This window comes from Oculina patagonica, chromosome 4, assembly GCF_052425735.1.
Source record: "Oculina patagonica isolate OP01 chromosome 4, crgOcupat, whole genome shotgun sequence".
In the NCBI taxonomy this organism is placed as follows: domain Eukaryota; kingdom Metazoa; phylum Cnidaria; class Anthozoa; order Scleractinia; family Oculinidae; genus Oculina; species Oculina patagonica.
In genome coordinates, this window is record NC_135761.1 from 15,991,187 (window position 1) to 16,016,043 (window position 24,857).

A 24,857-nucleotide genomic window follows, 5' to 3' on the forward strand; every position below is an offset into this window, starting at 1 on the left:
CATCCTAACACTCGGTGGATGTTGCAAAAAGTAAATCAGTGTAATTATACACCCCTGGAGAACTACAATTATAATTTACAGTACAGCATTAAAAGCACATGTTAAATTTAAATTTTTCCTTTTATGCAATACCATGTGTGCAAAGAAAAAGTGATTTTCAGGGACAATGATACGATGTACACTGTATTATACTGAATAGCATTTTGGAAATGCTACAAATATTCAGTGTTGCCTACAAAAATTGTTTGGTTCAAAAGCAAAATAAAAGTCACCATTCATATTACTATCTAACAACCTACAAATGCCAGAAAAAAGAATTGTTTTTAAGTCAAGAGATAAATTTACTTGGGAACTTTGTTAACGAGAGTGGGCAATACATAAATATGACTAGCACGCAACAATTTACGAACGTATGATCGATCGGATAACAAACCAAGCCAATATATATCTGCTAATGTTACGCAACACATAGGTTCCATCCTGTCAAATGAAACCAATCCCGCAACTGTAGTGGAAAATACAGCATATTATGACTTACCCTACTATTCGACTGCATTTCAATAAACATAATTTGATTTTCGAAATGAGGTATTTCGAAGCTATTGATCAGCGTGCAAGCTCCTTGCTCCCACAGCCGTCCTTTGCGTTGCGTTGTGTGTAAATGTGGATTCGAACACTGGCCTTGTTGAAAGATTCCTTCTAGAAAGAAATAAACATTCGAATTCTTCTTATACACCTCGGCACGTCCACAAGTTCGCAAATGTCTGCGTTCGTCCGCCACGATCGGAGAACTCAAAGCCGGCTTCGGACCTTCCCATTGGCTGAAAGGCCAGATGGCCCTGTCCTAATATATTGGGATAATCTGGACTGGTTACACTAAGCATTTACCTTCATCGGTAAGCTACATTTTACTCCGTTTCTGGTAAAGCATCCATGTTAGATCCACCAAGCGTCCCGAACATCTAATTTACATAACATTACTTGACAGACATGCGTGTTATCATTTACACCAGGTTACCCATGTTTTACCCTGTTTACCCTCATTTACCCCAAGTTACCCACGCTTCACCCTGTTTACCCTCATTTACCCCAAGTTACCCATGTTTTACCCTGTTTACCCTCATTTACCCCAAGTTACCCACGTTTTACCCTGTTTACCCTCATTTACCCCAAGTTACCCACGTTTTACCCTGTTTACCCTCATTTATCCCAAGTTACCCACGCTTCACCCTGTTTACCCTCATTTACCCCAAGTTACCCATGTTTTACCCTGTTTACCCTCATTTACCCCAAGTTACCCACGTTTTACCCTGTTTACCCTCATTTACCCCAAGTTACCCATGTTTTACCCTGTTTACTCTCTTTACCCCAAGTTACCCACGTTTTACCCTGTTTACCCTCATTTACCCCAAGTTACCCACGTTTCACCCTGTTTTCCCTCATTTACCCCAAGTTACACATGTTTCACCCTGTTTACCCTGATTTACCCCAAGTTACCCGCGTTTTACCCTGTTTACCCTCATTTACCCCAAGGTACCCACGTTTCACCCTGTTTACCTTCATTTACCCCAAGTTACACATGTTTCACCCTGTTTACCCTCATTTACCCCACGTTACCCGCGTTTTATCCTGTTTACCTTCATTTACCCCAAGTTACCCATGTTTTACCCTGTTTACCCTCATTTACCCCAAGTTACCCACGTTTCACCCTGTTTGCCTTCATTTACCCCAAGTTACACATGTTTCACCCTGTTTACCCTCATTTAACCCAATTTACCCACGTTTCACCCTGTTAACCCTCATTTACCCCAAGTTACCCACGTTTCACCCTATTTACCTTCATTTACCCCAAGTTACCCACGTTTCACCCTGTTAACCCTCATTTACCCCAAGTTACCCACGTTTTACCCTCTTTACCTTCATTTACCCCAAGTTACCCGCGTTTCAACCTGTTTGCCCTCATTTACCCCAAGTTACCCACGTTTCACCCTGTTTACTCTCATTTACCCCAAGTTACCCGCGTTTCAACCTGTTTGCCTTCATTTACCCCAAGTTACCCACGTTTCACCCTGTTTACCTTCATTTACCCCAAGTTACCCGCGTTTCAACCTGTTTGCCTTCATTTACAACAAGTTACCCACGTTTCACCCTGTTTACTCTCATTTACCCCAAGTCAGCCACGTTTTACCCCGTTTACCCTCATTTAAGCCAAGTTACCCACGTTTTACCCCGTTTACCCTCATTTACCCCAAGTTACCCATGTTTTACCCTGTTTACCCTCATTTACCCCAAGTTACCCATGTTTTACCCTGTTTACCCTCATTTACCCCAAGTTACCCATGTTTTACCCTGTTTACCCTCATTTACCCCAAGTTACCCATGTTTTACCCTGTTTACCCTCATTTACCCCAAGTTACCCATGTATTACCCTGTTTACCCTCATTTACCCCAAGTTACCTACATTTCGCCCTGTTTACCTTCGTTTACCCCAATTTACCCACATTTCACCCTGTAGTAAATGAGGGTAAACAGGGTGAAACGTGGGTAACTTGTAGTAAATGAGGGTAAACAGAGTGAAACGTTTGTAACTTGTAGTAAATGAGGGTAAACAGAGTGAAACGTTTGTAACTTGGGGTAAATAAGGGTAAACAGGGTGAAACGTGGGTAACTTGGGTTAAATGAGGGTAAACAGGGTGAAACGTGGGTAACTTGGGATAAATGAGGGTAAACAGGGTGAAACATGTGTAACTTGGGGTAAATGAGGGTAAACAGGGTGAAACGTGGGTAACTTGGGGTAAATGAGGGTAAACAGGGTAAAACGTGGGTAACTTGGGTTAAATGAGGGTAAACAGGGTAAAACGTGGGTAACTTGGGTTAAATGAGGGTAAGCAGGGTGAAACGTGGGTAACTTGGGGTAAATGAGGGTAAACAGGGTAAAACCCGGGTAACTTGGGGTAAATGAGGGTAAACAGGGTGAAACGCGGGTAACTTGGGGTAAATAAAGGTAAACAGGGTAAAACGTGGGTAACTTGGGGTAAATGAGGGCAAACAGGTTGAAACGCGGCTAACTTGGGGTTAATGAAGGTAAACAGGGTAAAACGCGGGTAAATTGGGGTAAATGAGGGTAAACAGGGTAAAACGCGGGTAACTTGGAGTAAATGAGGGTAAATAGGGTGAAACGCGGGTAACTTTGGGTAAATGAGGGCAAACAGGTTCAAACGCGGGTAACTTGGGGTAAATGAAGGTAAACAAGGTAAAACGCGGGTAAATTGGGGTAAATGAGGGTAAACAGGGTGAAACGTGGGTAACTTGGAGTAAATGAGGGTAAATAGGGTGAAACGTGGGTAACTTGGGGTCAATGAGGGCAAACAGGTTCAAACGCGGGTAACTTGGGGTAAATGAAGGTAAACAGGGTAAAACGCGGGTAACTTGGAGTAAATGAGGGTAAATAGGGTGAAACGTGGGTAACTTGGGGTCAATGAGGGCAAACAGGTTCAAACGCGGGTAACTTGGGGTAAATGAAGGTAAACAGGGTAAAACGCGGGTAAATTGGGGTAAATGAGGGTAAACAGAGTGAAACGTGGGTAACTTGGGGTAAATGAGTGCAAACAGGTTGAAACGCGGGTAACTTGGGGTAAATGAAGGTAAACAGGGTAAAACGTGGGTAACTTGGGGTAAATGAAGGTAAACAGGTTTAAACGTGGGTAACTTGGGGTAAATGAGGGTAAACAGGGTGAAACGTGGGTAACTTGGGGTAAATGAGGGTAAGCAGGGTGAAACGTGGGTAACTTGGGGTAAATGAGGGTAAACAGAGTCAAATGTGGGTAAATTGGGTTAAATGCGGGTAAACAGGGTGAAACGCGGGTAACTTGGGGTAAATGAGGGTAAACAGGGTGAAACGTGGGGTAAATGAGGGTAAACAGGGTGAAACGTGGGGTAAATGAGGGTAAACAGGGTGAAACGTGGGTAACTTGGGTTAAATGAGGGTAAACAGGGTGAAACGTGGGTAATTTGGGGTAAATGAGGGTAAACAGGGTAAAACGCGGGTAACTTGGGGTAATTGTGGGTAAACAGAGAAAATCATGGGTAACTTGGGGTAAAATGATAACACGCATGTCTGTCAAGTAATGTTATGTAAATTAGATGTTCGGGACGCTTGGTGGATCTAACATGGATGCATTACCCCGTTTCTGTGTTTTTCGTCCGCCATTTTGAACTCTTATACGGATTACCGCTGTACACTCGTTCCCGGTTCCCGGTTCCCGGTCGTTCCTGGTTCCCCGTTACCACTTTTAGTAGCATCCGTAAATACATACACTTTTTTTCGGGTAACTTGTATCAGACTACGTACAGTTTTGACCGTATGTCTGAAAATTTGGTCGCTGAATGGGCCTTTTACAGCTAACGGTGATATGATACAAAATCTGCCATGCCGGAGAGCAAGCAAGCTATGCGCTGGGAATTTAAAACAAAGCGACTTCAATCAGTCAAGCTTGGACCCTGTTATCACTTTTGTGTTTAATTACATGTATTATGATAAGGGAATCAGGTGTGTAATACAAATTAACTAGCACATGTTTTACTTTTTAGTTATAGACGAGTGTGCTACTGGCCACCACAGCTGCGACGCTAACGCAATCTGTCAGAATATTGTTGGATCATACAACTGTACTTGCAAAGCTGGTTACCACGGAAATGGAAGAAAATGTTTTGGTAACTATCACTTTAATATTCCATAATTAGACTTAATTAATCGCTACAATTCTCAAAACCATTCTGAGTGATACATTAATAATATTACTTTATCATTTTTTAGGCAATCAGAGGTTACCATGCCTTAAGATCGTCACTTAGAGATTTTTTATCTTTGAAAAAGTATTTATTCCAAACAATTATTGGACGGATCATGTATATGTTTCTCTACAACGCGCTTCAATGTCCACATTTTTAGACACCAACACTGCTTCCAGAACACACGAATACATCGGGCTTCAGGATCCACTCGTAGGATATGAAATAAGACGGAATCCACCAGGGCTTTGAGTATTGCAAACGTTTGTGTTATCGTTTCAAATATCTTTTCACCAAAAGAAATCCTTTCTAACAACACCACACATAAAAAAAAAATCGAAGTTCCACTGAATTCTTGAATCGCTTAATTTAACGATATTACAAAATAACTACACGTGAGATTTTACTTATAGTTTACATGGTTCTTGTGAACTTTGAAATTCATTTTCTCAGGTTCTGATAAGAAATTGCTGTTGGTGTTATCACGAATAATTACTCACAACTTTAGCGTCACTTTTTTTGTCCAACTATTAAAATTAGTATTAGTCGATTTCCTAATGGATTTTGTCTTAATTGCAACATTTTATTTGTAACTGAATTCAACTTATTTCCTTTTTTGCAGATGTAAACGAATGCCAAACCAACTCGCACAGTTGTGATGTTAATGCTGTTTGCAATAACACCAAGGGAGGCCATAACTGCACGTGTAAACATGGATATACTGGAGATGGAAAGAACTGCACTGGTAATTATTTAATGTTACATGTCGACTGAATGCAATAACTGTGAAGAATATCAAGCAAAGCACCATACCTGGCGTTTTATTTCAAGGGACGTCTACTTACTTGATATTTTTGTTTTAGATATAAATGAATGCACGACCAAGTCCCATAGCTGTGATGCTAATGCTGTGTGTCACAATACCAAGGGATCTTACAAGTGCTCTTGTAAAGCTGGATATGCTGGAGTTGGCCGCAAATGCACTGGTAACTATGTACAAAATGCATTGATCTTAGGGCGCGTTTTTTATTCACTGACAATTCTGGAATGAGAATGGCCAGAATGTGAAATGGGGGCGTTTTTCTATTCCCTATTCCAATTCCGGAATGAACAAAACGCCATTTCGGCAGTTCTACTTACAGGAACAGAATGAACAGAATGTTGCGAATGAAAATCCAAGATCTGCAAGATGGAGAACGGCATAGCCCGTTATTCGAAGGATGTGATTTCTCTCCTTTGTCAATAGCAGTGCCAGAACATTCGGTAAATCCACTACATTCTCCATTCTTTCTTCCCCCTCTTTATTGAGTAGAAAAATTGCTGCGCCAATGGCTGCAATGACAGCCTCTTCGTCGGCCGCCATATTTGTTACGCAATGTTTACTCGTGCTGGGAACGCGCATATCATCTCGACAACATGGGCGTTTTTTAATGCAGGCAATCCGAATTATTCCTAGCATTCTGTACAAACCATTCTTATTCCAGAATTGTGGGTAAAAAAAAATCGCGTCCTTTTTTAATTATAGCGGAGCTCCACGCGCCGAAGGCGCGTAGCGTAGCTCCATTGGTAACATGCGGGTACAAGGGAACAGACAGGGCAAATGGTATCCTATCGAACCGAGAAATTTTGGTTGTCGCGTACGTACGTCCGTACGCACGGATTAGGCCTGGGAACGAGCTAGGCTCCGGTGGCAACCCGCGTCTTTTGGCGGGAAAAATCATTACTATCAAGGCCTTAGCAAAAAAGTTTTTTAAAAACGATTTCTACTCAGCTAAGCTTTATATAGTAGGAAGTTTTAAACGCGAGGAAAAAAAATCATTCTTATCTCTTGTTGACAATGTTAGAATTACATGAAGGGGAGACTAACTTGAGGAAGTCCGCTGTGTGAAAAGTCAGGAAACAATCTCACAGCATGCCGATTTACCAAGCGTACGTATGAGTTCACTTCTAAGCATGAAGACTCCTCGATTGAAAAGCACACGAAGAACTCAGTTTTAAAGACAGTTTATTACAGATACATTATTTCTGGATATATTCCTCGTTTCACGCGCGATGACAACCATAGTTAGTAGAGGAGTAAAGATTGTGGCCGATCGAAATGGAAAATCTTCCAAGCTTCTTGGTGAGTTTGAAGCAAAGACGGTCAAAGACAACATTCCTTTACGAAAACAAGGTGAGCTATTGATGTTCATTTTTTAACAGATTAGAAAAGTCTTTGGTATTTAGATTAACCAGCATTCAACCTAATACACTGTACATCATTTTTAAACGAAGCTGGGTTCTAGCTCTCAGTCGTGTACCGGTATGTCAAACAAGGACATAGACTTAATGAACTGAAATTCGTTTTGTCTTAAACACGAGTTGTATTCAAAGCATACCTTACTTCTGGTTTTTCCTATCCGCGTTAATTTGAAAGTTGGAAAGAGTACAGAACAAGTAGAGAACAAAATTTACATGAAAATTTGTAAGAATGTGGTCGAGTCAGATGCAATACAGTATGGGGCCCAGTTCTCGGCCACTATAGACGTAAACTAGTATTTCTTTTCTCAGAATAACCAAAGAAACTTGAAATTTCTCCCAGAGCTTTCTACATTATTCAGCTTTTTGGTGTAAAGCTATCGACCGGTCAATAATTAATTATCCCGAACAATAATAAAAATAAAATCTCCTTTTGTGGGCCCAGTTCTCGGCCACCAAAAAGCTTATGCGTAATTTCCGTATAAAAAGGCTCAATTAATTTTCACAGTCATAAAATCACTCTGTAAACTTATTTATGTTATATCGATCGCAAATTATTTTTATGAGGCTTTTTGCAGGTTCTTGCAAAACCGCAGAATTGTGTTGTGTGACCAATGCATTTAGATGGTTTACTTTGCAGTGGAAGGGTCTTGAAAGAGTTAGGTGTTGTACAAATAATAAACAAGACAAGAGTTAGCTCAAAACTTAGAGATTTAATTGAACTTTATTTTTAAAACATTTCTTTCTTTTATTCTGGCTGCAGTAGATGAAATTATATTAAAAACCAAGCGCTAAGCTGTGATAGCGAGCAGGGTGGCCGAGAACTGGCAAATACGCAAAAGTCGCACGGAAAAATTCCGAAGTAAATTAAGACCAACAAAATACAAAGAATCAACGAAAAGTTAACTTAAGCAGAAAGCTGAATTATTTTACGTTTCACATGCAAAAAATTAGCTCTTTTGGTTGGGGCTTTCGGATAAAATACGAATTTAACTGCATCCAAGAATTTCAAGGAGCCGTAAACAAACAAGATTTCGGGAAAACAAATTAACCTACCTCCGCGTAAACTCGACGTGTGAGCTTTCTATAGCGTGTTGAAGGATCAAACTAACGATACTTAGAGCACAAGAATCAGTCTATCGCAAATGTAAATCTATCGCTGGATGTAAATAACTTTTTGTTTTAATTCAACTGAGGCGTGAAAAAACGCGTTGAACACAAAGTGGCCGAGAACTGGACCCGGCCGAGAACTGGGCCCCATACTGTATAGGGGACATTGCTAGCTGAGAGTCTTAGCGAAATATAGTTTCTCCATGACCTCTGTTATTTTTCACTGAGAACTTTGCGTAGTCTTCCTTATTTTAGTTTTTATATTTTTATCATATGAATGTTATGAGTGAAAACGTTTTGTGAAAGTTTTGTATTTCTTATCTGATTTTACAGCCTTTCTCAGAATAAATTGATTAGTTTTTTCATATTTTTATAACTTACCGTATTTAATCGATTTTAAAAACGCCTCCCTCGAATGAGCGCTACATATTAGAACAGAAATATTAATAAACGTCGCCCTCAAATAAACGCTGCATCATGATGATGCAGCATTCATTCGAATAACAGACTCGGAACGCAAATGCAGTAATAATCAAGCTTGAGCAGGCCAAAAAAAATATTTTTCTTGATTGTAACAAGGTTTTAAGGTATTGAAATTGACTTTTCAGGCATGCACTAAAACATGTTTCTGTTTTTTTTTTTTTAAATTTAAATGTTCAGTTACCATACTATTGTTTACAAGAAATAAATTGAATTTTAAATGAACGCCGCCCTCGTATAAACGCTTTCCTCTAATAAACGCCGCACTCGAATCACGAAAAATTAAATAAACGCCGTGGCGTTTAATCGAATAAATATGGTACATAAAAGAATATTGCACAGATTCTAAAATGTTTTGCGAAAGATCATGACATTTTCTTAAGTTATAACAACCAAGCTGATCCTGAAGTTATAATGTAGGATAAGGGCTTGGAAAAAAATAAATTCCAGATTGCCCTGTGGTTAACAAGCAGCTCTCAAATTTTGCTTGCCTAGGACTGTGCATGATTATGTTTCTTAGTAAACTTGTGACTGTATAATTTACATGTAGACGACTTGCCTGGGCCTTTTAACCTAAATTACGCAAACAGGCACGAAAAATTAATTGCTTGACAGAAAAATCTACTTGCCCCAGATAATCAGAGGGTACTTTTTTAGCCCTATGGCTATGAGCATTGCTTTCTGGAAGGTTGCACATGACTCGTACAATTCTTTAAGCCTTTCAAAGTTTTCCAACTTAAAGCAGTGACTAAATCAAATATTTTTGCCAATTTTTTTTTCTACAAGAGAAGTAGGATTAGTTTTTGATCGTGAAAAAAATAAGTTCAAAATGGGCCTGTCTGCGACTCGAGGATTATATAATTAAAAGTAAATAATACATACATGTATTATTTATTTACATGTACAACAAGTTTTTTGAGGTCAATTTCAGTGAGAAGTATTTATGGAGGGTGTAAGATGCAGTTTGAAGTTATCATTTATTTTGGTAAATCTGTTGTCTTTCTAAAACTTGCAGTTAGGATTTCCATACTTTTTGCCAGGATGCAAGTTAAGAATTTTACAGGTTTTTGATATGTATAAATTTTGTTTTCAGTGCAGGGAAAACAGTCAAGGGGTGCAGTTAGTGAAATTGGGGATGCAGGTAATCATTACATAAGTGTCAGCTTATACCTTTCTTTAGCTAGATATTAAAGAAGCTCCATGACACATTAGTGCATGAAACTTGTTTTTCGAGTGTAAAACTTTTGGGTGTGAAAAATGGTATGCGTTTTAACCCTTTGGTAAGTTTACATTGTATATTTCCCTAAAATCCTCGTTCAATTGAGGAATTTAATATACACAATTTATATGTAACAGCACATGTACATAAAATGTTTTTATTGTTCAAGTAAAATGTTTTCGTTGTTCATACAATGCACCCCTCCCCCACCGTGGAGGAGGGGTATGAGGGCAAAGAACCAACAAGATCTGCTACCTGACCCGACAAAATACCGGAATACTTGTAATGATTCTGTGGGAGAAGTGCAAATTGACCTGTTGTGTTTGAATTCCTTTTGTTAATACCTTAATTAAACCTTAATAGCTAATAAGCTCAGGCCCTAACTTAACATAAATTGTCTTGTTGTGGTACCAGGCAAATGTAGAAATAGAACTTAAACTCAGCTGAAATTTTACGTGAACACAAAGACTTAGTAAAATTTTAGAGCTGTTTAGGCCAGAAAAGCCAGCTGGGCTTGTTGATGAACCGGCTAAGTGTTTTCTTAGCTACATCCCTGATAAAAGTTTTAGGGAGAATATGTAAGCTTTCCTGGACTTAATCACAGTACTTTCAACAGCACCTGTCAGAGATAAATAATTATAAGAGTCTCAAAAGACACATCATTTTGTAGGGAACTCTTGAATTAAGCCGGTGTTTCACACCCCAAAACATTCATCAAAGCCTCGCCATGTGTCGGGTCTTTTTGATAGCACTATTAGTGTCTTCAGTAGGTAAAAAAAGGTTTTGCTGACACACTCACTCTGAAAGGACTTTTTGGTTCTAAACATACATGTATACCCCAACACATTCCCTGGCCCATGCAAAAATTGGAAAAATAACTCTCTTTTTTATGTATCTGTATAATGTTCTGAATAAATTCAATGAAAATTATAAATATTCATTTGATGTCAATGATCATCAACAAAATGGTATCTGTTATTTTCCCTTTTTCAGGGTTAACACGAGTAGCAAAATTTCCACAGAGAGTTGCAGACACAGAGAGAGAGATAAATGAACAATCAGAATATATTATTTCTTCATTGCATGTACAACTAATACTTATGTACTCTGTGTGAAATACAATTTATGTGGTCAGGTGTAATTTTAAAGTTAATGAAATAGAGCCAGATAAGGCTCATCTAGTATGTACGTATTTCTTAAGGGATCTCTGACAACACAATATAAAAATCATCCGGCTACCCAAACATTTGTGGGAGGTTTGGTGACCTAATGGTTATTGTGCTGGACTCCGGATCGAGCGGTCCGGGTTCGAGACCTGGCCCGGGCACTACGTTGCGTTCTTAGGCAAGACACTTTACTCTCATAGTTCTTCTCTTCACCCAGGTGTATAAATGGGTACCGGCTTATTTACTGCTGGGGGGAGGGGGGGGGGGTTAACCCTGCGATGGACTAGCATCCCATCCAGGGGGAGTAGAAATACTCCTAGCCGCTTAATAATGCTGCAGAAACCTGGTTACGCTCCAGCCTGATGAGCCACTTGGCTCAACAGCAGGCTTTACCTACCCAAACATTTAATTCCCAGTGCCCACACTGTGAAGAACAGTAATCATGATAATGAGATACACAGTTCATCAATCTCTAAATTAATCTCACATGTTGCAATACAATAATAACTGATATAATATATGTTGTTCATAGGCAAATTTTTACTTCACCAAAACCGAACTCAGTCATGAAATAATAAAACATTAAACACAGCTGTTTTGTTTTGTGGGTGTGTCTCACAGATTAGTTATTTGTTGTTATTTATAGTATCGGGAAATAATACTGTCACTGTTCCAATAGGGCCCCCGTTTGAGGGGGGGGGGGGTGGGACAAGCTACATGCAAAACTTTCCAGTTGTATGTTATGTACAGCTATAACATACCAGTTATGGTGGGTGTATGGATATTTTCTAGAGCAACGCTTTCTTCAACTTTTAGTTTCTCTTTGAGAGTTTATATATCTTTGGGAGGTTATGCACAAACTGCTAGATGATCATCCTCTTTTGATTGATCAACTATTTTTACTTTTATTTGGTGCTGTTGTTCATGGTGAAAAACAATACATAACATATATAAAGAAAATAACACGAATAAAAAATCATTCTAAAAAAAATGTAAAGGGCATATAACCGGGGAGCTCCGCTTTTAGGCTTGCCTAAATCTATATATTAGTCCTTTTATGTCATGATCACGTTAAATTTGAAACGACAATGTATGTACAACAGTGGATTAAATGCTTAGGCAAACATTATGTACTTATTGACTGAGTGGGAGAGCCGGACGCCGCACCCCATTTCGCGCGCATTTGGTCAAAAAAATCATCCTTTTGGGCTATATTATCTTACTGTTTTATTATATATATTTACCTCGCCACTTCGCGGCTCGGTAAATTTCTCCCACTAGCGACCTCCACTTCGGTAAATAGTTCAGTTAACTATTGCTCATTTTAAATTCAAAGCTGTTGAATCAAATGTTTCCAAATCCGGCATCTCGCGGCAGTAGCGGGACCATACGCTTTTCTAGTAGGGCCGTACGACTTTTTTCGGCCCTGTCAGATCGAGGCGTCCGGCTTTCATACCGGACTTTTTTCATATGGTTTTCCAAGAAAACTTCGCGCGGGTCCGTACGTGTCATATAATAAATGTTTTTTATTGTTTTAGATGTATACGAATGTACTATAAAGTCCTATAGCTGTAATGAGAATGCTGTGTGTCAAAATACCAAAAGAAAACCTCCAAAACTGATACAGTTACAGTTTGCTTAAAAATTGCTTAGGCATTCAGAAAAATTGCTTTGACATTCAGATGTCAATAAGCAGTCCGAGCCAGCCAAGCACATCAGAAAACACCCTAATCACAAGTTCACGTGGAATGTTTTAACCACTGCCCACTCATGGTTAAAAAGAAGAATAAAAGAAGCATTCTACATTGCACGCTACCGCCCTGAACTAAACAAGTGCAATCACTGGACCTCACCTTGTTCCCAATGGGAACAGGTATTACATAACTGGTGTTATCTGAACTATAAGAACGATGAGCGTATGCAGATTTTTTCACTCTGATGATGATCGAACAGATCGAAAACGTTTAGCATCAATTTTAACAGCTTTTACCTTAAGTTTTATTTTTAACCTTTTATCGGCGAAATGTATATATATCAAATAACTTATATTTCTGTTGTTTTAGATGTAAATGAATGTGCTACGAAGTCACATGACTGTGATGCTAATGCTGTGTGTCAAAATACAAAAGGATCTTACAAGTGCACTTGTAAAGATGGATATGCTGGAGATGGAAAAAAATGCTCAGGTAACTATCAAGAATACTTTTGTCGGATCTTTGTTTCAACGTAATTAACTTACCTCATTAACAATAAATCACATAAATTACACTAAGATAACAAAGTCACAATTTGAAAACAGATTATCACAAAATATATCATGATATGCGTTTTGCGTTTTCAGTTTACAAGAACTGCGCTGAGGCCTACAAAGCTGGTAAGCGAAAAAGCGGTGTTTATACGATCGACCCTGACAATGCCGGTACCTTTGATGTATTCTGTGACCAAAGCACAACCGGTGGGGGATGGACAGTGTTCCAGAAGAGACTGGATGGCTCGGTTGATTTCTACCGCGGCTGGAATGACTACAAACGAGGCTTTGGAAATCTGAACGGTGAATTTTGGCTCGGACTGGACAAGATTCACCGCCTGACAAAAGAACGAAGTAGGCTGCGAGTGGACCTTGAAGACACGAGTGGAAATACAGCTTACGCCGAGTACAGTTTCTTTGGTGTTGCTAGTGAGAGGAGCAAATACAAGCTGAGTCTTGGAACATACTCTGGTATGTATTTTGAAACTACCCCTACTCTCAAAAAACCCTCCCATTAAGAAATAAAGGTATTTTACTGTTTGTAAAGATCAGCTGAATCTTGCTCTAATAACAAAACAAAAGAGGCAAGTGATTAGACTTAAAAATAATAAGTTGCTGTATAGCACTTTGTTCGTGATGAAGGGATTATTCACGAAACGTTTCGCTAAACGAGAAAACATTTTAGCACTTTTCGAGAAAAAAATATTTCATAGTAAGTGATTAGACTTGGCCATATTTAAGAGATATGTAGTGTGTATTTTCCACAATCTTATTTTCTATATGGAAATTTATTCAGTATTACTCTGCAAACATTCGCGTTTGTTTTGCCATGTCATCAATTTTGTCTCGGCATCGTCATTGTGTAATGATCTCTCTTTTTTTGTGATTTTGTAGGAACTGCTGGTGACTCACTTGCCCATCATCGTGGTGCTGCGTTCTCCACAAAAGATCGCGACAACGATAATTGGTCTCGCAACTGCGCCACGTATTACGGCAAGGGAGCCTGGTGGTACAATAGATGTCTCGACTCCAATCTGAATGGTCTCTATCATCACGGCAAACACTCTACTGCCTATGAAGGTGTGATCTGGAATCACTGGAAAGGCGCCTACTACTCCGCTAAACGAGCTGAGATGAAAATCAAACCAGTTAAGATCTAGAGCCGAGTACTCTTGTACGGTGATGGGGCATGTAACTGAGTTTACCTGAACAAGTCACTTTATTGTATGAGTTATCAGGAAACAATAAAAGGTGTTGGTGTTCAATCTTCTTGTCTGTCTGTCTCACTGTATGCTTGGCATTGATCTTTTTTCTTTAGCGATAATTAATAAGGCGGTAATTTACGTTGGTGTTTTAGGCGTCGATTTCTCAGTAAGATTGAGTGCTTTTTTTTTTCTTTTTTTTATAAAAAAAGGCTTTTTACGAAATCAGAGTGTTCACTGTTCCTGTTTTACAGACAGGATAATCCCAATCAAAGTCTCCTTCGAGCCACCTCATGTTATGTGGTAATTATTCTATGAACATTTGCCTCTTTTCGAACTAAGACTGGGGTGTTCCATTTGTAAGGTGTTTGAGTTATTCTGCAATGATTCGGGGAGCGCGTCAATTTACTCTCAGTTCAAATGTATACAATAAGTAGTTGCTCATTTGTGACTGATTAGCAGAACTCGCCTCGTTCCCAGGGATTCCCCCAGCACACAGTTCTTGCTCTAGGGGGGGGGGGGGGGGGGGGGAGGGGAGACCCTGGGAACGACGTTATAGTATTGAGCCATCGCGCGAGAGAATCATGTCGCGGAGAGAAATGAAGGATTAATCGTAGTCTAGCTTTATGATCCTGGAAGAAGATTAATCATTTTTCGTAGTTATAAGTCTGTGCAAAGTGTCACCTATATGAAACCTGCAAAAGTCTGTCCTAAGTAAGCAAAAATGAAACAGCTCCTCATAACAAAACAATCGACTCCAACCAATACAACTGACAATGTCATTTAGTTCCTTTCGGTCTCAAGGTTGAACTCATTAAAGTTTCAATGAATTAGTTTTTTTTCCTTGAATTCTGCTAAACTGAATTTTAGAAACAATCTCTCATCGAACTGGAGCAGCTAGGCAACTTAACTTCTCATAAGTCAACAGAATTAACAATGGTATTTTTTTCGGTCCCGTGGCGAAACTATAAACTTAACTTCGTTTAATTATAAGTAGTTCTACTCGAAACTTTGCAAAAAGTTAATTTTTGAAACAATGTGTCATCGCATATTGAACTAGAACAGCTGGGCAACTCAACTCCTGACGACAAAACTATCGAAATCAGTCAATTTAATTGACAATGTTAGTTTCTTTCGGTTCCGAGGTGAAGCTACAAACTTAGCTTGACTAAATTACTTCTACATGAGATTCTGCTAAAACTTAATTAATAAGTTCAGAAACAATCTGTCATGGCACATCGTACTTCGAACTAAAACAGCTAGGCAACAAACTCCTCATAACAAAACTATCGACTTCAGACGATGCAATTGATAATGATAGTTTCTTTCGGCACGAGGTGAAATAAGAAACTTAGCTTCGTTAAAGTAGTTTTACAATCAGTTCTGTTAAAAGTTAATTTCAGAAACAATTTGTGATTGCACATTTTACTTCAGTTTCAAATTTTCTAGCATGAGCAGTTTCTTAGTAATCTCACCTTCTCCAATTGAGTTATTAATACCACCATCAAGGATTGCCGTCAACACGTCCTTCCTAATCAATAATGTAACAATTTGTCCATCTTCTTCGCCAGCCACAATCTTTGCCATTATGCTTCGTTCGCATTGGAAGAGTCGCATTTTTTCACTCGAGCATTCTTTAGCACATTTTCTGTTGGTTCTTGAGGACTTCAAAAGTGTATTTTGATTAAAGATGTAGCGAGAGGAACAGAATTCCGCCTTGACAATTTTACTGTCGGGCTCGACACAACAGGCGCCATTTTGAAAACATGTCCGCTGTACTGTCGCGTTTGCTCCCCCCCCCCCCTCCCCCCGCCCTCCCATCCCCACATATATGAGCATAAGACAATGGCACGACTATGTGAACAAAACAAAACCTAGTAAGGGATACAGGGGAAAACGTGTTTAATTCACCTTTAATGCGGATTTAATGCATACATTAATTGTTTAATGGGAATGGAGTGACATTCAACCCTCACTATACCTCATGATACCATGAGGTAAAAATAGGTCACCAAGGGTGACATGAGTCTAATGCCGTATGGCATAGTGATACAGATTGCGCGGTTTTCGTAAGCCGGTTAAAATTGGTTAGAGGTTTGTGTTCGGGAGTTTAATTTAAAATGCTTATAGCAAGCTAGGGGCATCGTGGATGATTATGGATGAAAACGAAACAGTCATAAATGTTATATGCTTCACAAAATTTAAAGTATGTACAGGAGTTGATGTTACTTCTTCCGTATTGTCCGTAAAAGCAGAAACATTTGGACAAGATTGCGTGACGATTTACAAAAAGCATGTTCATTACAACAAGGGTTGAAGAACTTCACATCGTTTTCTTTCAGATTTTTCACCATTTTGATGATGACTCTTGAAACAGATTTTGCAATAAAAGCACTTGAAATAGTGACTGTTACTCCATTGTACTGTAAGCACTTAGTGACAGATTTTTCTAAAAACGGGTGTAAATGCTCACGTCAATATAATGATGACCTTTAATTTTGAACGCTGGAAACTAGGCAATTATTATCGAGCTACCATACACAGGAGCGAAGACTGTTTATCATGATGTACAAATTTCGCGAATCATCACTTCCATATCAATGTAACCATTTTATGATTTTTCTAGCTGTAAGAAGAACTTAAGATCTCTGAGAGTCGTAAAAGCATGAAATTCGATTTCAGTGTATGGCAAAGGCCGGGACAGTGTAATACTGCAAAGCGGCCAAACAAACGCATTTTGATTTAGTCGCGTAACTTGATTTACATTTATCCATGTACATCTTTTATTTTTGAAGGTTTTTGTTTGCACTGTAAAGAAAAAATTGGTCAAAATTCGAATGACTTAAATACAAAATACGAGGTAAAGTTTTCTATTTTTTAAAACAAAATAAATATTTGGTCGCATTGTGTAAATAAACGCGAGTCGCCGTCGAAATATTTTTTCTCAAAGACGTCTTGCTTTTTAAGCAAGACGAAAACACAAGTGCTTAACTGAACTGAAAACGAAGATTTATTTTCACAAAAAGCTTACAAATGTCTTAACTGGAAAATTATTACGTCCTGTTCAAGTGTTGAATAATCGTGACTTGAGAAAGAACTTTTAATTATGCGTGGGAACACGTGTCGCTGATTGGCTGTTTTTAATTGAAACTAATCGTGCGTGTCCGTACGGAGTCCGTTCTTGCAGCTGATCATTGTTTTCTACTTTACAGCGAACGATTATCGATCCCGAACCATTCCCTTGGGATTGCTAACAGCTTTTTTCATATAACAAAGAGTCTAATGCGCATGCGCAAAGCGCACGCAAGCATTAGACTCAAAAATGGAAAATTAGATGAGATCAGGAATTGTCGCTTCAAATTTGCGGAAAGGCTAACTTTACCTGTTTCTAACCAACTATTAAGGCTCGTTTGGACGGACTGACATCGACCAGATTTAAACTCCTTCGCATAATCTCTCTAGTAAAACGGGTGGAACGGTATTCTCTGTGCCAAAATTGTGGAAAATTTCGGTCCAGTCGAAATCAAATTGATCAGAAATTTTATGATTTATTAACAAAAAGGGATTGTTTTGATTTAAATGGAGGACACCGAAATTGTTAAAAAAATTGTGAAATTCTTATTGTCCATATATTTAACTTATATCTTTTCGAGAACCATTGATTGGTTTGTGTCAGTTTGAGTTTCGACGGCATTTGCTAAATTTTGTAAAAAAAATAAATTTCAATTTTAAATAATTTTAAATAAAAAAATTCAATTTTAAGTTATAAACCAAAATGCAAATAATTTCCAAATTAACAGACTATTACTGTTAATGTATCTTAACAAGAAAAGACGGGTATAACATAAACGTGGAATAAACGAACCTTACAGCACAACATTTACAATTCAACAGAAAAATTTCCTAGATATAGGTTTTCGCCAAAAAGTATCAGAGACTCACTCTTTTGGAAAAGAAATAACAATGGCATGGCACAGGGGCACAGAAAGTTGAAATTTCGTTCCAGGGTTGTCGTCAGCATTGTCCCCAAAAGTCATTTTTATCGGATGAACTACGCACGCACGGTAAGTAAAAAAGAATCAAATCAAAATGTATTTAGATAAAATCAATCCAATCGAGTCAAGATAGAAGCATTTTCTTTAATTGTTTTTCGTTGCGTTTTGCTGGGCACCGACGATTCAGTTGTTATACATGTTGTCATACATTTGAAAACGCCATGTGTTCTGTCCACATACTGCACGCAATTTTGTCGTGAGTAAATATAGCACCGTCAATCACCTTTACTAGTTAAGAGCTATCTCTTACGGCATGGATTTCAGAGTATTTGTTTCCTCGCCAGAGACAAAATAAAAGTGGTTTAAAGCACTTTTAAAAAAGCCAGAACACTTCGATGTCTTTCAGTATAAGCCATGCATCTCCGGGACGCAATAACCAATAAAAGATTTACTATATTTAATTTAGCCAGTTCCTATCAAAGTTTTATATTTTCTATAGTTTTATATTATAAAGTAAGCCAGCAAATACGTACAGATTTTAGTCAAAGGATTCTCTCTTCTTTTCGTTTCAATTTGGGCCACTAAATTAAATGTCAAAAAATAAAAACATTTTAATGAAGGAAACGGTTTTCTGCAGACGCTCACACCTTTACACAGCTTGTGCCAGCAAGGACAGCCAGAATATTCAAGTGCCCGGAATTGAAATTTAAGTTTCAGTCAGAACCACGACATGATAATAAAAACAGTTTTTATTAGTGTCTGTAGCTCGATAAGGAGTTGCCCTGATCTTGACAATAATTATTGTCATTATCATTTAATATGTTTGTCCTAATACAGATAGAGCTCGGTGTAAACTGATTTACGCAAGGTTTACTTTATTCGTTTGAGAGGTTGATGTTATTCTCTGTGGTCTTTGCGTGTCACAGATTTGGGACCAAAACATTCAGACAAAATGACTAAACATTTGATTAACATTTCAACTGTATCATCATTCCTTATGAACTGCTCGAAATATTAATTTTCCTAAGTGGTAATCACACTTTTAGTTTATTGCAGCGTTAGTTCTAAAAAAAATTTTGGTTCGTCAACATGTGTTCCGCATAGTTTTTGATTTTCTTTTATTCTCATTCACTGTCTATTGACAATTTTTGTGATGCGCAACGGAGGTTCAGCTACAGTATCTGACAATTTGAAATTTTATTATTCTATTTAGCTTTCAATTGAAAGCTGTATGTTGGTAAATCTCACGCCAAAGACTCAAAATGTAAAATATTCAACTTCCATACGAACAGAACAGAAAAAAACTGTGAGTTCAACTACTTTCAAGTTAAATCATGCATCTTTATCATTATTGTGTAAAGGTCGCTCCAAAAAATAATAGTTACTGCAAAAACGAGAAAACTCTTGTCAGAAACCTTCGCAACAAGCAGCGATTCCACAACGAAATAGTACTTCGTTTCTGGATCGCAGAACGTTTTAAAATAATGATAAAAATAATAATATTAATAACAATAATAATATAAGTGATAACTAACGGAAAGAGTGAGAATAGATGGGTTTGCGAATCGAAATTTTTGAGAAGATCGTTGGGCGAGAATGAGTAATACGGAAGATTGCAAAGTTGTCTGCATGTACTTTATTTCCTTGACTTAATTTCGCTGTGCTTGAGCATTAATGATTCCGTGCGTGGAAACACGAGACACAATTTACAGAGTCAACAATAAGGTAAAATATAGCTAAAATGTTTACATAACAATTAACACGGAAAGGCCTCTCTTTAGATTTTTTACCAATACATCGCTTTAATCTAACTTAAAAGTTTGCTAATTCTCTTCGAAATAAATCCCAATTTCTTTTCGATTTCCTGGCGATTATCTTTTCGATATTTGAGGAACATGTTTTTACCATGAGGTTGTTTGCCTTTGCTAAAACGTGTTCAGATTGTGGCTACGAGCGTTCTTCTGATTGGATAGTAGCCTCCACTGTGCAAATAGTCAACATCGAATCGAAGACAATACCGTCTGGTTTCCGAGGAAACGAAACAAAAATGTCATTCAGCTGTAGTCTGGCCATTCAACGGATGACGCTCAACTGAGTTCAGTTTCACTGCGAAGCTGATAAGATGATCTTGGCTAGCCCGGGTTTTTTCTTGAGTCTGGTGCACGTTCTCCTCGTTATAGCTACACTGAGCACTGTCACCTCTCAGAAAATAACAACAAACGCTAGCAGCTCTGGAGCCTCCAACGCGGATTCCAAATGTCACAACATGTATATGTCCAACAATTTTTACGCAGGACCGAATAAAAAGATCAAAACACTGCTTCGTGAAGTTAAAAGGGACTTCAGCGAGATTCGAGAGGAAATCAAATCTTTGAAAGAAAACAAAACGATTTGTGAAGGTATGTAAACTTAACGTATTGTGTAAATTGTAAAATAAAATCCCTGATACATTTTCGATAAAAAATTTATCTTTGATTGTTGAGATCAATTGTGATGACAAAACTTTCAGTTGCCTCGGTTTATAGTTAAACGTTTAAAAATTCTTTGGACTTAAAAATACGATTTCGCCTTACAACAATTCTTTTTTTTTTTTTACTTTACGCAGGACCGAACACAACAATCGGAGAGCTTCTTCATGAAATAAAGAAGGAGCTCAGCGAGATGCGAGAGGATATCAAATCTTTGAAAGAAAAGAAAACGATTGTCGAAGGTATGTAGAAGTTAACTAACTTAATCCATTCGGATCAGTTTTTAGAGTGATCCAACCTGTCAGTCAAACCAGTTTACACCCCACAGAGCATTGTGAATGCTTGAAAGTTCAGATTTAGTTAGGAATGTAGCACAATAAAATTAGAAGCTCACTTGAATTGAGTTTCACTGACAAGCTGGAGGATGAGAAGCTGATAAGATGATCACAACAAGCCCGGTTTTTTTACCGCCGGAGTCTAGTATTTGTGCTCCTTGCTATAATTTCACTGAGCGCTGCCATAAATCTACCAGAAAATAAGGTCTTATGCTAACAACGCTGGAGTTTCTAAAGCAGAGTCTAAACATCGCAACAATTTTTACGCAGGATCCCACAAGAGGATCGAAGTGATGCTTCATGAAATAAAGAAGGAGCTCAGTGAAATGGTAAAATGTAAAGGTAGGCTAATGAAAATAACCTTACATAACAGAAAATAACCAGTTTGGCCTGTTTATTTTGTTAAGCCTTTGTTGGACTGTTTGTATTTCCTAATTCTGTTAAGATTTAAATTCAAGCAGCCTTATCTTTATTTAGACTTTATTAAGCAGGTCTTTGTTAAGATAAGTATTGGTAATCAAATGGTGACGAGTGAAATTAGGAAATAATTTCACGCGCGTTTTGTCAAAATTATAAAAATTTACAATTAGGCTCGGTAAATTATTAGCATTTTGACAAAATGCAAGTGAAATTATTTTCTAATTTCACGAATATACCATTTGATTACATTTTAATATCATAGGTGACAAATTACGCTTGCAATCGTAGGTTTTTGACTGGTATATTGCATCGCGAACTCCTAGCTTTGAAAAGTTGAAAGCAAACATTTTGCTCAAGTTCGCCAGTTTTTTAGTCTTTGAAGAAAACCTTTTAGAGATTCCTTTTTGCTGTTGACAAAAAGTTTCAAAGATGAATCAACTGTCAATTATTTCTCACATTATGACCGTGGTTCGTCTTGAATGAACTGAAAACGGTGCCCGTGTAAAACGCTCAAAAATCCGCTCGATGCCATTAATTGGCTTAAGTCTTGAAGTCGTTTTGATGTTTTGAAATATAAAATATCATCAAAAGTTTTATTACATGGCCAAGGCTAGGTGGCTAAGATGAAATTCAAGCAAAATTGTACACAGTTTAAGCTTTAAAACATCTTTTATTACGGACGCCATCTTGCCGCTAACTACGTTGCCATGGAAATTTTATAATTTCACATGTGAAATTATAAATTAACGTTAAAATTTCGCGCCAAAATTAAGGAGTAATTTGTCATCTATGATGTTAGTGATAAATTATCACCCCTTTATTTTCAATTTTCGTACGTTTTTTTAGCTCGGCAAATCAACTTTTAGTATAAGTAACATTAACAAAGCAAAATTTGTTCGTTTTGTTGATTTGCCGAGCTAAAAAAACGTACGAAAATTGAAAATAAAGGGGTGATAATTTATCACTAACATCATAGATGACAAATTACTCCTTAATTTTGGCGCGAAATTTTAACGTTAATTTATAATTTCACATGTGAAATTATAAAATTTCCATGGCAACGTAGTTAGCGGCAAGATGGCGTCCGTAATGTATGTATGTATGTAAAATCTTTTATTTTCAGGTCACAAGAACTGTGCTGACGTGTACAAAGCTGGCAAGCGAATAAGCGGTGTTTATACGATCGACCCTGACAATGCCGGTGCCTTTGATGTGTTTTGTGACCAAACAACAGCCGGTGAGGGGTGGACGGTGTTCCAGAAGAGACTAGATGGATCGGTTGACTTCTACCGCGGCTGGGATGACTACAAACGAGGCTTCGGAAATCTGAACGGTGAATTTTGGCTAGGACTGGACAAGATTCACCGCCTAACAAAAGAAAGAAGCAGGCTTCGAGTGGACCTTGAAGACACCACCGGAAAAACAGCTTACGCCGAGTACGACTTCTTTGGTGTTGCTAGCGAGAGAAGCAAATACAAGCTGAGTCTTGGAACATACTCTGGTATGTGTTTGAACATTTTTGTCGCTTTATCCCTCTCCAGTTTGAAATTCGAGTATTTTACTATTTTGCGAAGATCAAGTTTTGGATATTCATTTGATTCGTTGTTCATGGCGGCACACAGGTTGCAAATTAAGGGGTTAAACCTAACATTAACCTAAGTGAAATCACGTTAGAAACTGCTTACCAATACCAAAATGCAATACAAATACAAAATGTATTATAATATAATAAGAAATGATAGTCAAAATTGAAATAAGCTAACCAATTAACATATAGAGTACTTATTTAAAATATACCAAAATCTAATTTTATAGTGAAATGCTGTCGTCAAGTGTCCAGCAAGCTTTCTTTGTGTCATGTCAATTATTCTGCATATCACCATTTTTGTATGATTTTGTAGGAACTGCTGGTGACTCACTTGCCCCTCATCGTGGTGCCGCGTTCTCCACCAAAGATCGTGACAACGACAACAATTCTGGCAACTGCGCCACGACATTCAAGGGAGCCTGGTGGTACAATAACTGTCTCGAATCCAATCTGAATGGTCTCTATCACAACGGCACACATTCTACTGCCTGGGAAGGTGTGAACTGGTTTCGCTGGAAAGGCGCCTACTACTCCGCTAAACGGGCTGAGATGAAAATCAAACATATACCTAAGTTAACCTGACCAAATCACTTTATTGTATGAGTTATCGGGAAACAATATTAATAAAAGGTGTTGGTATTCAATCTACTTGTCTGTCTCAATGTCTGTTTCCCAGGCCTTGATTTTTTTTTGTTTCTTCAGCGATAATTAATATTAAGGTGGTAAATTACATTCTCAAACTCATTAATAATTCATGACGTTATAAGCCAACCAGAGCGCCCCATTCGGGTCAGGTGGATGAGTTGGAAACTCAATGAAACACCAGTTGAAAATCACTAGTGTTTCATCACGTTTTCATCACTAGTGTTTCATCACGTTTTCATCACTAGTGAAAAAATTGTTCTTAATCTGCATATTCATATATTACTCAAACACAGCTTTACATGAATCATTAATTTTTAATAAACAATGACCAGGAAAAACATTTCAAATTACAAACTGACAAGCCTAAGTCATTTGAAATTAAAGTTTACAGTACATTTCTTAAAGTCGCCAAAACAGACTGGCATAGTATCCATATCCACATTCTGAGAAACTTAAGCGGCGTAAGCGGCGTAAGCGGCTGAACTTAACGGCTTAACGGCTTAGCGGCTTAACGTAAGCGGCTGAACTTTGTGCAATTCATACTCTTTAAAAACTCCACCAACCTCGAGTATTGGAACATTGACACTTCGCACTCGTTGCCAATCCTCAAAAATCCCTATTGCCCACTTATTTTTATATCTGGTAGACTTCGGTACTGCTCTCTCTACGCAAAGTTCTTCTTCCTCGATTGTTTTCGGGGAGCGAAACCTTCCTTCGGCCATGGCAAAAACAATATGTAAATCCCTTCAAGTTCACAACCATTTTAGTATACAAATTTGGTGCAACGCGAAACTATTGGATAATTAAAAACAAAAGCTCACAAATACAATGAATGCCGACTGAATACAACAAATCACACATACAAGGCATTTTAAAGAAAAATGGGAAAAAATACGACACTGCATAATTTTGTATTGTTTCTTTAGAGAAGTCATTTCAAAAACTCGTCATT

The 24,857-nt window shown here is 38.0% G+C and overlaps 1 protein-coding gene, 1 long non-coding RNA gene and 1 pseudogene across 7 annotated transcripts in view; all 3 read left to right on the forward strand.

Annotated features, from left to right (window-relative positions):
- Positions 1–14,517, forward strand: part of LOC144649739 (uncharacterized) — a 29,054-nt pseudogene extending 14,537 nt beyond the window's left edge. Inside the window, exons 14-19 of the transcript XR_013569933.1 lie at positions 4,591–4,713; positions 5,414–5,536; positions 5,655–5,777; positions 13,068–13,190; positions 13,346–13,723; positions 14,147–14,517. The product of XR_013569933.1 is annotated as an uncharacterized LOC144649739 (transcript). The remainder of the gene's footprint in view (positions 1–4,590; positions 4,714–5,413; positions 5,537–5,654; positions 5,778–13,067; positions 13,191–13,345; positions 13,724–14,146) is intronic.
- On the forward strand, positions 6,764–11,009 carry LOC144649812 (uncharacterized). The gene is made up of 3 exons (XR_013569949.1): positions 6,764–6,964; positions 9,713–9,760; positions 10,832–11,009. It is a non-coding gene; the product is annotated as an uncharacterized LOC144649812 (long non-coding RNA).
- A 6,024-nt stretch (positions 14,518–20,541) lies between the features above and the next one.
- LOC144649772 (microfibril-associated glycoprotein 4-like) overlaps positions 20,542–24,857 on the forward strand; it is a 60,998-nt gene continuing 56,682 nt past the window's right edge. For 2 of the 5 annotated variants that reach the window (XR_013569937.1, XM_078509355.1), the window contains exons 1-4: positions 20,542–20,848; positions 21,055–21,159; positions 21,523–21,594; positions 22,796–23,173. Coding sequence is in view for 1 of the 5 variants with exons in the window: in XM_078509355.1 (XP_078365481.1) it covers positions 20,572–20,848; positions 21,055–21,159; positions 21,523–21,594; positions 22,796–23,173 (832 nt within the window). In the remaining 4 variants the exon portion in view is untranslated. The remainder of the gene's footprint in view (positions 20,849–21,054; positions 21,160–21,522; positions 21,595–22,795; positions 23,174–24,857) is intronic. The other 3 variants (XR_013569938.1, XR_013569939.1, XR_013569940.1) reach the window with 3 other exon arrangements.